General features: G+C 36.9%; 3 protein-coding genes and 1 pseudogene across 3 annotated transcripts; 2 read left to right on the forward strand and 2 right to left on the reverse strand.

Moving 5' to 3' along the window:
• Positions 1-2340: 2340 nt before the first annotated feature.
• On the forward strand, positions 2341-4972 carry LOC148195667 (aquaporin PIP2-7-like). Its single transcript, XM_088094298.1, has 5 exons — positions 2341-3016; positions 3654-3719; positions 4082-4377; positions 4462-4602; positions 4732-4972. Exons 1-5 carry the CDS (start codon positions 2776-2778, stop codon positions 4843-4845), a joined length of 858 nt encoding a protein of 285 aa, XP_087950424.1. The 5' UTR covers positions 2341-2775; the 3' UTR covers positions 4846-4972.
• Positions 4973-7675: 2703 nt separating this feature from the next.
• Positions 7676-8524, forward strand: LOC148195668 (uncharacterized). Its single transcript, XM_088095036.1, has one exon. The coding sequence runs from the start codon at positions 7893-7895 to the stop codon at positions 8304-8306; it is 414 nt and encodes a 137-aa protein (XP_087951162.1). The 5' UTR covers positions 7676-7892; the 3' UTR covers positions 8307-8524.
• A 627-nt stretch (positions 8525-9151) lies between these two features.
• Positions 9152-10870, reverse strand: LOC148195669 (uncharacterized; annotated as a pseudogene).
• Positions 10871-10979: 109 nt separating this feature from the next.
• LOC148195670 (uncharacterized) lies at positions 10980-12157 on the reverse strand. Its single transcript, XM_088093889.1, has 3 exons — positions 11998-12157; positions 11799-11900; positions 10980-11305 (listed from the first exon to the last, which is right to left on the reverse strand). The coding sequence occupies exons 1-3, from the start codon at positions 12016-12018 to the stop codon at positions 11189-11191; spliced, it is 240 nt and encodes a 79-aa protein (XP_087950015.1). The 5' UTR covers positions 12019-12157; the 3' UTR covers positions 10980-11188.
• Between the last annotated feature and the right edge of the window lie 1953 nt (positions 12158-14110).

Consider the following 14110-nt stretch of genomic DNA (forward strand, 5'->3'; position numbering starts at 1 on the left):
AACATCATCTGAACCTCTCCTTTTAGACCCTGAAGTTGAGAAAATTGCCTGTAGAAACAACAATAGAAGGAGAAGAGAGAACAAGGCTTCCAGAGAAACTTCTCTCATTCCTGAGATTCCTGAGCAACCATTCATCCCTGTTTTTTATTAGGAAGGAGAAGATATGGCCGCCAATCCAAATGGTCATGGTGATGGTCAAGCTATACGCACCTTGGAGGACTATTCTACATTCTCAGGGCCTCTTCACTTCAACAACATTGCTAGGCCAAGGGTTAATGCCGCCAACATGGAGATGAAGCCTGCTCTCATCCATTTGGTGCAAACAATCAGTTCAACAGCCTATCTCATGAGAATCCTTATAATCATTTTGCCACCTTCCTTGAGATATGTAATACTGTGAAGATTCATGTGTGCCTGATGAAGCTATAAGGCTCAGCCTGTTTCCATTCTCACTGGGAGACAACGCCAAGGTGTGGTTGAATTTGTTTCCTGAGAATAGCTTCACGGCATGGGAGGATGTGGTTTCCAAGTTCCTCAACAAATACTTCCAACAATCAAAAGTCAACAAAGGGAAACAGGAAATCTCATCTTTTTAGCAAGATGGTAGTGAAACTTTGAGCCAAGCATGGGATAAGTTCAAGGGGTTACTACGAAAGACGCCCACTCATGGGTTTGATGAGCCTACCGTCCTGAATATGTTTTTGGGAGGCCTTGAATCCCAAACCAAATTGATGTTGGATGCCTCAGTTGGAGGAAACATCAGATGGAAGACACCTAAAGAAGCACATGAGCTGATAGAGAATATGGTTGTTAATGACAATGAAGTGCAGAATGAAAGGGATCAACTATAACAAAAAGGTGTTCTTCAACTACAATCTCAGGACGCCTTGTTAGCTTAAAACAAAATAATGACCCAACAACTCGAAGCTCTCATGAACAAGCTCTCTCAACTGCCTAAAGAGCTCCAAAATGTTTCTCAAGCTCAACATCAAGGTTGTGAGTTATGTGGTGGAGATCATGTAAATAGTTAGTGTGCCATGCAAGCAAATTCCCAAGAAGAGGTGAACTATATGGGTAATCAAGGTCGACAAGGTAACTACAACCAAGGGTGGAGACCTCACCTAAGCATGGTCCAAGGACAAGTTGGGCCATCAAATAGACCACCTCAGCAACAATATCAACCACATCCCTCCTTATCTGACAAGACCTCAAAGTTGGAGGACACACTTCAGCAGTTTATGCAAGTATCCATCTCTAACCACAAGAGCACTGAAGCTTCCATTAGAAACTTGGAGATATAAGTGGGTCAACTTGCTAAGAAGCTAGAGGAGAAAACTGAAAAGAATTTTGTAGCCAACACTGAAGTTAACCCTCAGGAGAAATGTAATGTCATTACAACAAGAAGTGGAAAAGAGGTTGGGCTTGATTACAAGGAGAAGCTGCCAAATGAAGAGAAGAGAAGCAATGAAGATAAGATTCAAGCACAAAAAGAAACTAATCAAGAGATTGTTGGGGGAGAAGAAAAAAATAAAGGAAAAGAAAAAGAGAAAAAAAAAAGAGAAGGAAATTTTGAAACATCTTCCTTATCCGAAAAATCCTTCCAATAAAGAAAAGGAGAAACATTTGGCTCGATTCAAGCAAATATTCAACCAGCTTGAGATTACCATACCCTTTACTGAAGCGTTGCAACAAATTCCCGCCTATGCAAAGTACATGAAGCAAATCCTTAGCAAGAAGAAGAAGTATTTAGATGAGAAAACAATTGAGGAGCAAGGAAATTGTAGTGTCATCATGCAGAAGACTCTCCCTCCAAAATTTAAAGATCCGAGAGTTTCAACATTCCTTGCACCATTGAAGACTATGATATAGGAAAAACTCTTATTGATTTAGGGGCTAACATCAATTTGATGCCCTTATCTATGCTTAAAAATATTAGTGGTCTTGAAGCCAAACCAATAAGAATGATGCTTCAGTTGACGGATAGATCTATTAAATATCCATTTGGTGTAATTGAAGATGTGATAGTCAAAATAAACGAATTCCTTTGCAGCAGAATGGTCATAAGAGTTTGAGATATATATGTATATAAAATATAAAAATATTTTAGCGAGTTTCATGGTGTTATAGCCAGTATCATTTTCAATAGAAAATTAGTTTAAAATTTTAACTTTATTATATTATTGTTAATACTCTTACTTATTTAAATTTAAAAATTTATCTACTATCTATATTAATGTTTGATAAGAATATATGGAGTACATATCACTTGTGAAGAAAAATATTTCTTTTTGTAATGATGATTATTAAAACAAGATTGTGAAAAAAAATAGAAAATAAATTTACTGCCCACAATATTATTATTTACATTAAAAAAAATAGTTTTGATTTAGTCATTGGTGGTTCAATTTTATAAAAGAACAATCTATTAAATATATATAATTTTTTTATTGTTATAATTATATTAAATTTGATATTCATTTTTGTTATGTTAGAGAAGATAATAAAATTATAAATTTTGAAAATATATTTTTCCTAAAATTAGTGGTCAAAATCCACCAGCGATCATGGCGTGGAACCATGCAAGCGAAATCAAGCTAGGGGCGGAAAAAAACCTATGTTAAGGAAAAATAAAAACACAGTTAAATTATTTGATTCATTACCATTCTCTCTCTTTCTTTTGATACTTGAATACCACCTCTTTCCACTAAACTTTGATGCCACACAAGACACACAGAGAGTTACCTAACTATATATAGTAGTGATTGAGCTTGAGAAATGGCTGAAGATGTTGAGATTCAAGAGCAAAGAGAATACCCTGCAAAAGACTATTATGACCCTCCTCCAGCACCTTTTTTCGACCGCAGAGAGCTCACACAGTGGTCCTTCTATAGAGCCATTATCGCTGAGTTCATAGCAACCCTTCTCTTCCTCTATGTCACTGTCCTCACCATAATTGGCAACAAAAGACAGATTGATAGTGGCACCGAATGTGATGGGGTTGGCATTATCGGTGTACTATAGGATACCTAATCCACCAACGGTCGACCAATAACCCGGGCGATTCATAACGACATTCGACCACGTGTTGTCGACCACTCGGTGCCCGACTCGCCCCGACATCTGACCATATGGTGTTGTCGACCACTTGGTGCTCGACAACCATATAAGTGATGTCGCGACATGAGGCATTCGCACGACAAGTCGTCCACTTATGTTGGAACGCAGGATGATTGATATACAGAACGCGATACCGCGGTCTAGCGGTTACAGATAAACAGTTACGCATATTGGTTAACAAGCGCCGTGAATCATGGAAGTACTTGACTCAATATCTAGCAGTTATAACTTATAGATAACCAACTCCAGTAACCACCGAGATCTCAGGTAAACGGTTTATTTTACTACTTTAAATACACACAGCATACCAGAAAAAAGGTACGTTTTTCCCTTGAGAGAAAATTAACTAAGATTTTCTTATTCTAACAACACCCCTGTTGACTTGAGCGTCGGAGTGCCTTTGCAGGTACCCAGCCCACCGTATTCCAAGGATAGAGCGTAGAAAGAGAGAGGAAGCATCATCAACGAGATCACAAAGAGAAGCATTCTGGTCTTATTTGGTTTGTATTTCGGTCTCCACATCTGTACTGAAACAATCGGCGTCGCTTGGGCCTTTGGTGGCATGATTTTCATCCTTGTTTACTGCACTGCCGGTATTTCTGGTATACATCTCTCACCCCTTTCAATTTCCTCTCTCTCAGACACCACAACTGTGCCCTTCTATGCTTTCAAGTTTCAACTTTTCTACATGAAAAAGCCAAAATTTGGACAACTTTTGTATATGCTCACACGTTAAATCTGCTATAAACAGCCATTCAATAAACATAAGCACAATTCGAAGGAAAAAAAGTTGTACGGGTGCTAAAACTAGGTTAAAATTCCTGTATAAAATTGTCCATCTTGTTTCAAAACCTTGTTAATTTCGTGGTTCTTTTTGCTGGTTCGGTTGGATATTGGACAAGGAACGTGGGTGAGTATGCATGCAAGAAGAAAGTGTAACATGTTTTTGGATTTGGTGTTGTAGGAGGACACATAAACCCAGCAGTGACATTCGGGCTGTTCCTAGGACGCAAGGTGTCGTTGATAAGGGCGTTGTTGTACATTGTAGCACAATGTGCTGGTGCTATCTGTGGCACTGGACTGGCGAAGGTGTTCCAAAAGGCGTACTACAACAGGTACGGAGGTGGTGCTAACTTTGTTGCTGACGGCTGCAACAGGGGCACTGCTTTGGGTGCTGAGATTATCGGTACCTTCGTTCTTGTCTACACTGTCTTCTCTGCCACTGACCCTAAGAGGAACGCTAGGGACTCCTATATTCCTGTAAGCACCATAATATATACATGTTACAAACCTATTTCTTAAAAGATTAGTTAGTAATTCGTGGTCTCACATTTTCACATGAAGGTACTAGCACCACTCCCGATTGGCTTTGCTGTTTTCGTGGTTCATTTGGCTACAATCCCAGTTACTGGCACTGGCATTAACCCAGCAAGGAGTTTTGGAGCAGCTGTAATCTACAATGACGACAAAATCTGGGATGATCAGGTTAAAACTTCTTAACTATTTGAAGATGAAAACAGATTTTTACCGAAGAACACAAAATGCTGTTGAAATGTATATGTTGTTATGGATGTTGATAATGACTTGATAATTTTGGTGATTATTTATGAACAGTGGATTTTCTGGGTTGGACCAATTGTTGGAGCAGCAGGGGCTGCATTATACCACCAATACATCCTTAGAGCATCGGCTATCAAGTCTCTTGGATCATTCAGGAGCCATACTTAATTAATTAATTGTTTAATTAATTATGTTTTCAGTAATAGATAAATCAAGGAATTTTCGTTCCTAATACAATTTTGTAATGTATTGAGTTAGATCTTTCTCTTACCATTTTGCTTGAATGTAACCTCGTTACAAGAGTTCATGTTGACAGTATTTTTCTAAGAAATTCACTGTATTTAATGAAAAATGTTTCTAAATTAAATTAAAATTATAAAATATTAAAACAAAAAAAATTATAATTTAAATTAACTAAGCACACTCGTCAGAACACAATTAAAACTATATAACTAAATCAACATACTTAATTTTAAATATTAACAACCATCGATTCATGCTTCATAATTCAAATTAAAGATAGTCACTAGCTTCTTTTACCTGATTGAAAAAGCTATCATGATTTTATGTAGTGTACTACTCATGTCTCATCTCAAGAAACTCTAATCAGAGAGTTGTGATCGGAGTAAGGACCACTAATTGATAAGAAGCCAGAAAAAGAGATCAAGTAACACATGTAAGGAATTATATGTATGTGTCTTAAACTAAGAATTAAAGAAAAAAGAGCATAAACTTACTTACTTTGTAAGCAAAATCGATCGGTAAAGAATGGAGGACTCACTGTGATCTTCTAGGCAACTCCTGATGGTCAAATAGATGTCTCAGGTGTCAAAATTTGTAGAAAGAAAGGAGAAAGAACTCAGAGAATGAGTTTTAGAGAGATAGCGAGTGTTTTAAATATTGAGAAGTGTTTAAGAAATTATACTATATATTATTGAATTTTAATATTGAAATACTATGTCTCATTATTTTAAAACAGCTATTAACTCTAATACTCTATTTTCTAGGTGTTTACCCTTTATATCTTATAATTTTTTAATTTTATAGTTTTATAATATTAAAATACTATGTCTCATTATTTTAAAACACCTATCAACTCTAATACTCTATTTTCTAGGTGTTTACCCTTTATATCTTATAATTTTGTAATTTTATAGTTTTATAATTTTGTAATTTTTATATTTAAATAGAATGACAATGCAAAATAACAGGAACATTTATTTACATGAATTCAATGGAAAAGTTTTAAAATTTTGAGATTTTAATTTATCATAAAAATTTAATAGAGATTCAAAACATAATTAAGTCTTAATTAATAATTAAGCTACTTTTCTAGCTTTTTAATTTCTAACGAGCTAGGGTTTTTCAACCAAGAATAATAATTTTTGTGATGAGGAGTGCGGGTGAGTTTCTTAATTTAGGCTTTTTCGGTTTTTTCCTTTCATATTCTATAGTGGTAGTGGGGTTTGGAAGATTAAACCGAAAGGTAAAAATTTGGATTATCTGATACTGATTTTGATTTTTAAAATATTTTTAAAATAGTAATATAGGTGTATTTTTAATGCTCAGAGAATTCCAAAAAATTCAACAAAAAATTTGGACTCCAAAATTGTAGATAAGTATGCCTATGTGCAAGGATGTATTTTGTATCATTTTCTGTTTTGTTTTTTTTTTAAACTTGCTTGTAGGTGTCTCTTTTTCATTTTTTGTTGTTTCTTATAATATGTTTTTCGTATAATTATTTTTTTGCCTTATTCTATTTTAACTATTTTGAACTCTTAATGGTTCGTTTACTAAAAAAATGAGCTAATCTTTAAATATTTTGTGAGAATATACAATTAAATAGAATTGTTGGTGATTTAATAGTATATAGCAATCTCCATGAGTCATATAGTTGAGTATTCCAACATTTTACTGATTTTAATACATTTCATAACAAAATATGAATTAAAACGTTTTACTGCCATTTTACCAAAACTCAACCTGAATGAAAAGATTTTCCATGGGAGGTGAGACTTTTATACGTGATTTTATTTAGCAGATTGTGACACTTCTGATAGAGAATCTGTGAGTGCAGCCATGGAGAAGGAAGGATTAAAGAGAGTCACAATAGGAGGCACAGAAAAGGGGAGAAGGCGTGAAAGCTGAGATGATTTTGAATTAACATCACTATGATTTTCACATATAGTGTGTGAGGCTAAGGAAGAGCAGAATGCATTTGGTATTCAATTATTGCATGCGTTTTGTGCCCTCGCAATAATGTGACGGAGCAGGCCAGCAATGCCCTTTGCTGGCCCTCTAAGCTAAGCCAACCTTATGCTTTAATTAATTATCGTTTTCCACTTTCAGACAAAGCAAAGTACAAAACTTTTTTCTGATAAAGTATGAGAAGCCTAATAGTGTCAAGCTGAAATACCCAGCTGCATTGAATACTATGCACATATGCAGATTTTTCCCACTCTTTTGAGATGGGTGGTTATTGCTCTAATTATGCAAGGGTGACAATTAATGTTCTAATCTTCTTTCTGCTTACTCTGTATTGTATCTGTATGCATTAGAGTAAGACACTTGAGCACAATCATGAAAAAATAAGTACTCTTGTTCTTACTCGAGTATAAGGATTATTTCTCCAAGTGCCTGAGTGAGTGGACCTTTTTCTTCACTGAGGAATTCATTTCGATTACAGAACAATACATTCATGGGTGACATAATTTTCCAACAATTTTGTTTCTGAAGTTGATAATTTTCCATATGGTGTCCCTTAGTTAATACTTTTACCATCTACCCCTTCCTCTTCCAATAAAGATATCAGCATCATTATTCCTCAAGTACAAGCATAATTTTTCTTAGAGCCACCTCTAGCTAATAAATAAAGCAATAAGATGGTGTTGTTATCAGAACAACTATGACAGTAATGCCACTGCTGCTTCAATCAATGCAATCTTTAAATGGGCGTCATTGTGAACCATTTATATACGTGTGTAACATATAGCCATGGGCAGTTTGGGAATAGCAAATGCTTTCAATGTTGGGGTTGGGGTCTGTTGAAAGCAAAATCCACAATTTTGTTCCCTCTCCTATAATTAGTCCAAGGAACAACCACTTCTTCAGAACCTCAACACATTTATAAAAGCCAGAGCAACCACCTACAAGTTTTTATCCAAAAGCTACTCTTTCTCTGATTTCAAGTGATCTACACAAAACAAAAGAGAAAAATGAGTTCTATTGGTTTGTCCTTCCTCTTCCTCCTTTCTCTAGCAATTTTCTCTATTGCTAGAGGGCAAGAAAGGGCCCCTCACGGGCTTGCTTATGAGAGTCCCATAGCTTTTCCACCAGCAGCATATGATTTTTTTCATCCCAATGCTCAAAAGCCTCAGACTAGAGACTCATGTGCAGCATCCAAATGTTCACCGCTGCCTCTAGCAGCTCAAGTGGATGGCACTCAAATATATCAAAACAAGGCTTCAGCATTCCAGAAAGGTGGGAAAGATATCGGAGCTGGGGGTGTAGCTGCCATTATCACTGTTTCTGCTTTTGTTGTGCTTTTAGCTATGGGAATCTACTATGTAAAGGTCACTCGCCAAGCCAACATGAATCGAGCGTGTAGTAGTGTTCAATCTCATGCTTGATGTGCTTTTGTTTAATCACTTCACAACCAAGCTTAGAACAAGGCATAAATACTCTTTCACTGCCTTAATTCCCAAAAAAAATTGTTTCCTTGACCATGTGTGTATCTCATTTTCTTATTTCTTAGCACTAGTTCCATTTCCAGTGTTCATGATTAACAATGTAACTACGACTGTCATAGTGATTAATATCAAATTTGGATGTTTTAACAGTTATTATAGTTACGTGTTTCCAACTTCCTACTAACTACTGAAAATAATAAGATAGTTTCGAGGCGAGGCAATATCAGACACAAAATAGCAGGTCTACTGCAGAACCTGGACATAATCAAACACACAGAAAGAGTGCTAAAACATACATTCTAAAACTTCCTTTGAACACATTCTAATTGGTTGAAACTCACGTGACCCCGAGAAGAGTTTGTACTGGAAAAGAGTGTTAAAAAATGTGTTCTTATCATCTCTCACATAAGTTACGAACATGAATCCTGAACTCACTGCAAGCAGACAATCGATAAACTCATTCAGAGTTTTGAGAGGCTTCTCGTCTGTGATACTAAACCGAAGATTTTATAAAAGAAACATACGATAAAATAGATCTTCATGTTTCCCTTTTAGACTTCATAAACGAAGACATTTCCATGAAATACCTGAATAAAAATTAAAATAACGTTGAAATGACTTATTAGTGGTATCTATTTGATATTCTTATCAATTTCCATTCAAATTTTACAGCAAAACGTTGCTTATCAGTGTGCAAATCATTAATTGGCAACAGGCAACTAGGGAATGCTAATTCATAGAGACAATGTGAGTAAATTCTCATATTCAGATATTAGAGTGCTGCAAGGGAGAAAAATCAGGTATCTTGATTCAAATATTAAAGCAACAGCCAAGTATTGCAGAATACATTACATTGGTGTTCAAACATCACTAGCTGTGTCCATGTGCACAACCATTTAAAAATCTAAAATGTCAAGGTAAAAATAAGGCCTTGTATGGTATGTTTTGATATCACAATTACAAGAGATAATATTAAAATAAATTTTCTCATAACATTTGTACCATCCGCGTGAGCTGAGGGACTTTATCAAAGGTCCAAATGTCCGATCCACTGTTTTGTTCCACTTATGAGCAAATTCAGAACGTGATTTTTTTCCAAATATAGGTTCTCCGACCTGGAGAGTGAAAGCTGAAAGGTTATAGTTTAAAAGTACCAAATCAAAAAACAAACTTATCTGCACCTTGTGTGTCAAAAGGGGGTATGTAGACTGGCAGAAAAATAAAATAAAGTTTTCAAAAAGCAATTTTGAGGTAAAAGTTTCCAAACACAAATCATAATGGGATCATAAATTATCAAATACTTACTGTTGTTGGTCCCAAATTGCCCAGGCTTCCTGTAGAAGAGTGAAAAAACAGAATTGAAGGTATGGTTAGGCCTCCAGATAATGACCCTTGTATGCTACTAATAACTCCTCTGCATTTTCCCTGAACTGTGATATATACTTGTCCAAAAACATCTCCTCAGACAAGCACAACACATGAATATAACTGGGGACTTTCTTGCAGAGATTTTTTGATTTCAACAGCTGGAAGACTTTATATCGAGGAAGCACGCGATCCTCCATGCTGTACATTAAAATCTGAGGCTGGTGAATAAGGACTGACTTGGGCAGCATAACTGTGTGCAAGAGGAATTTCATTCCAACTTTCAACTTCATCTCTGATGTTCTGAACAAAGTCGGGGCTCTCTTGAACATTTGTAGGCCCTCATCGTTGGAAAACCCAAAACTATTAATTAGTTTCAGCTTTCTCTCAAATGTTTTATCGCTCAAACAACTTAATGTATGAATTGCATGGACAAGCATTCTTGAATTTTCACGGAAACCCAAGTCTACAGCTCGAGAAACACGGTTTTGAATAGTGGACTGCTGTGCAATGAAAAGCCTTGGGTGAAGTTTGAGTAGCAATGCAAGATGAGTCCCAAGAATGCCACACCTCTCCAAGAAGACGGCATTATCCATAAACCTTTTGTACTTTGGGAGTATCCAGCCACATCTGTGCAACACAAGAATAAAATCTTTCTGGTCGCACACAATTTTCCTAATAGCTTCAACTGAGGGGACCAATGTTTTCTTCAAGCTATGAGTCAAAATGGAGGGATTCTTTGAAATGAAGCTGCATAACTCGCGACCCTGGAATCCAGACATCTGAAAGAACTCAATTTTGGATCTTAAGATTTGTCAACGTCTGTAAAACAGTATCTGAGGTCTTTGACGAATCACAGAGAGAATCTGGCTTTGCGAAAAGCCTATTTGTTTGAAGAAAGTGAGCACTGATAATGGGTTTTGAGGGAATTTGCCCCGTGAAACACGTTTGGAGATATAAAGGGATTGGGTTTTGGAGAACTGGAAGTTGAAATTTAGGTAATCAATCATTGAAGTGGTTTCGTTGAAGTGTAGGCAACGGCATTTAGTTGAGAAAGAGAGGAAGGATGTCAGAGACTGAGAAGAGAATTGATTGAAAAGTGAAAATAAAAGAGCAGGGTGTGACTTTAGAGATTGCATTAGTTTAGTGAACGAGAATGAATGAATGTTTTATTTGGCGTCAACGAACAAACAAACTATTTCTTAGGTTGTCTATTTCGAATTTCCAGCCACCAAAACGTTGTCTGTATCCTAAATCAGGTATCTTGATTCAAATATTAAAGCAACAGCCAAGTATTGCAGAATACATTACATTGGTGTTCAAACATCACTAGCTGTGTCCATGCGCACAACCATTTAAAAATCTAAAATGTCAAGGTAAAAATAAGGCCTTGTATGGTATGTTTTGATATCACAATTACAAGAGATGATATTAAAATAAATTTTCTCATAACATTTCTACCATCCGCGTGAGCTGAGGGACTTTATCAAAGGTCCAAATGTCTGATCCACTGTTTTGTTCCACTTATGAGCAAATTCAGAACGTGATTTTTTTCCAAATATAGGTTCTCCGACCTGGAGAGTGAAAGCAGAAAGGTTATAGTTTAAAAGTACCAAATCAAAAAACAAACTTATCTGCACCTTGTGTCTCAAAAGGGGGTCTGTAGACTTGCAGAAAAATAAAATAAAGTTTTCAAAAAGCAATTTTGAGGTAAAAGTTTCCAAACACAAATCACAAGACTTCAAAGTTCAAACCCAGTTTTAACCAAAATTAAATGTACAACCTTTCATCATACCACAGATTAAAATACAACAAACAAATAGCCCTTCCCAAACACAACAAATTGTGGATTGTCTGTTATATAAGAAAAATGACAGCCAAACTTGAAGGGTAGTTATAATTTAAAAGTAAAACTAGCGCAGGCCACACCACACCACTTATTCAATCAAGAGTCAATAACAATGTGAATTCATTTGGTGTATCTAGTATCTGTGATTCCATCTACACAATTAGATAAACTGAATTGACAGGAATAAGGTAAAGAAGGAAGGGATAAGCGAGTAGTACCTGAGATTGGTTTTGGGAAATAGAGGCGTAGATGTATCTGCGTTGCTCAAACACAACCACCCCCGTCAATACCACTCCCAGTGAAGCTCCCAGAAGCCGTTCCTATTTCAAACCCAAATCCGCCATTAAAGTCCTCACCTTTAAATTGAAAGAAAACAAAAAACCTAAACTGATAATATTCTGATAGAGGAACTCGTACCTGGGTGAGAATGCTGATCATCCTTTCCTTTTTGTTTGTTCGCTGCAACAGATTTATCGGAACAATACTTCTCCTTCAAATGCCCCTTCCCGATCTTGCTTCGGGAAAAGCCTACGCTCCTCACGACATCGTATTCGCCGCTTACTTCTCCCTGCTTGGGCCTGTTTGTTGCACTGCCCAAACCACTAGGCCCAAAGGATGCACTCCAACACCATCTTTTGAAGGTTCTTTATTTTTTTTATTTCTTCACCCCACAATTTCTTTTGGAGAAAACTGTCTCTAATTAATGGTAGTATACTAGTAGTAGTAGTGTACAAGTGTTTACAAACCATTTAAAGTGAACATGGTGGATCCCAACAATATTTTTGGTATAATTTTCTTATGTTTGTTATCTAAAACTTTTATGGATTGTGTAATTCCATAATACGATTTAAGATTTTTTTTTGTCGAGAAATTTTGTGAAAGGTAAATATTACACTAATACTATCTTATTATTTATAATTATATAATTTGGAAGATATTTCTTTTATCGATTTTAAATAGGTTAATTTGTAATTTGAAAGGTGATTTATGACTTTCATATCAGCCAATTTCAATTTGACTTATACACAATAACTATGATAGACAATTGTCAACACTCAATTTCGTCTGGATTGACTAAATAATTTGTTTTATTGTTTTATCCTCATAAAAGGAAAAAAAAAAAATATATATGTGTGTATATAAAAAGAAAAAAAAGTATATAATAAAAAATTATTAAAAAAAAAAAAAAAGGTTTTTGTTTTGAACGTTCGGTTTATGTTGTTTAATGAGCGTTCGGTCATCACTTGGACACTCGGTTTTTCTTTTGAACGTTCGGTCTCCTCCAGCGTTCGTATTCCCTGCATTCGGTTTTGAGCGCTCGTCCTTTGCGCGACCGCTCGCCGAATTCGTTCCCCCTCATCTACGCTCGTCCAACTCACCCTTTTCTACCACTCGTCCAGGAGAGCAACTTGGAGTATGCGTAAAGAAGTGCTCCTGCCACACAAAATGCCCACGGCCTAGCTGGAGGAAATGCTTCATTTTAACAAAGCTGAAACATGAATTGCATCCTCCACGTTACTTTTGCCACACATGTGATATTATTGAAAAAAAAGAGAGGTGCTATCACTTGGGAGAAGCACATCCAGTAAGTGGCCAACCTTGGAGAGCAACTGCCATTGTCCAGCAGCTCCAACACGTCCAACTCCGGAAGTAGCGTCCAACAACCGTCCAGCACACACGGACAGCAGCTCCAGTTTCAATCAACTCATCTACACCAGTTCACGGTCCAATCCAGCATGGGAGAAGAAGCAAGCCTTCACGCCTTCACTTTGGTGTTCTACGTTCAGCAGAAGCGCATCTCCAAAATTGCAACAGCAGTTCACGCTCCCAGCGGTTTGGGAGGCAATTTCGGTTCACCATCCAGCATGCACAGAAGAGGAAGCAACCACACGCACAGGGTGTCCACCGTATGAAGAAGAAGACAAGATTGAGGGGCCCTCACCCTATTTTCTCACGGCCAAAAAACTGTAGCTCAGCATGCAAAGAAAAGAGGATCACGGGAAGAATTCTGAACAGATTGGGAGGCTCACGGGTTCTGAGATTTGGCTATAAAAGAAAACAAGCAGCAGAGGAAAAAAGGGGGGGCACAATCCAGAAACCCAGAAACCATAGCCGTGAGACACTGGCTCCCTCAGTCCCTCACCCGTAACCATCCCAACTGCATTTCCTTTCACTCCCAATTCCTCACATCCAACAACATCCATCATCTTTATCCTGAACACGGCCTAACCTCAAACTGCCATTCTTCATCACCCAATCTTTCAATCTTCATCCATTCCCAACAACCCAAATATACCCACGGTTACTGGGGAGCGATCATCTTCATTTTACTCTTCATTCCTCATCCACCTTTTGACCGTGGACCATTGCCAACAACACGGCCATCACCTTCATCTTCATCCCTCTCAATACTCCCGACACCCTTCCATTACAATACCTTTTTCGTTTTCATCCCCAACACCCGAACACACACAGCCCGTATCATCATCATCACACAAATACCTTCCATACGGCCTCCACCACAACCGTT

Source organism: Vigna umbellata, chromosome 7, assembly GCF_029865625.1.
Source record: "Vigna umbellata cultivar VRB3 chromosome 7, Vumbellata_1.0, whole genome shotgun sequence".
NCBI classification, from domain to species: Eukaryota; Viridiplantae; Streptophyta; class Magnoliopsida; order Fabales; family Fabaceae; genus Vigna; species Vigna umbellata.

What these genes read in the sequence shown, in the direction of transcription:
- LOC148195667 (XM_088094298.1), top strand. Translation starts at nt 2,776, where the DNA reads ATGGCTGAAGATGTTGAGATTCAAGAGCAAAGAGAATACCCTGCAAAA. An exon ending in GGTTGGCATTATCGGTGTAC is followed by an intron (nt 3,017 to 3,653) that starts TATAGGATACCT and finishes GTACTGAAACAA; the next exon opens with TCGGCGTCGCTTGGGCCTTT. An exon ending in CTAGGGACTCCTATATTCCT is followed by an intron (nt 4,378 to 4,461) that starts GTAAGCACCATA and finishes TTTCACATGAAG; the next exon opens with GTACTAGCACCACTCCCGAT.
- LOC148195668 (XM_088095036.1), top strand. Translation starts at nt 7,893, where the DNA reads ATGAGTTCTATTGGTTTGTCCTTCCTCTTCCTCCTTTCTCTAGCAATT.
- LOC148195670 (XM_088093889.1), bottom strand. Translation starts at nt 12,018, where the DNA reads ATGATCAGCATTCTCACCCAG. An exon ending in TGATCAGCATTCTCACCCAG is followed by an intron (nt 11,901 to 11,997) that starts GTACGAGTTCCT and finishes GGTTTGAAATAG; the next exon opens with GAACGGCTTCTGGGAGCTTC. An exon ending in TTTCCCAAAACCAATCTCAG is followed by an intron (nt 11,306 to 11,798) that starts GTACTACTCGCT and finishes TTCACTCTCCAG; the next exon opens with GTCGGAGAACCTATATTTGG.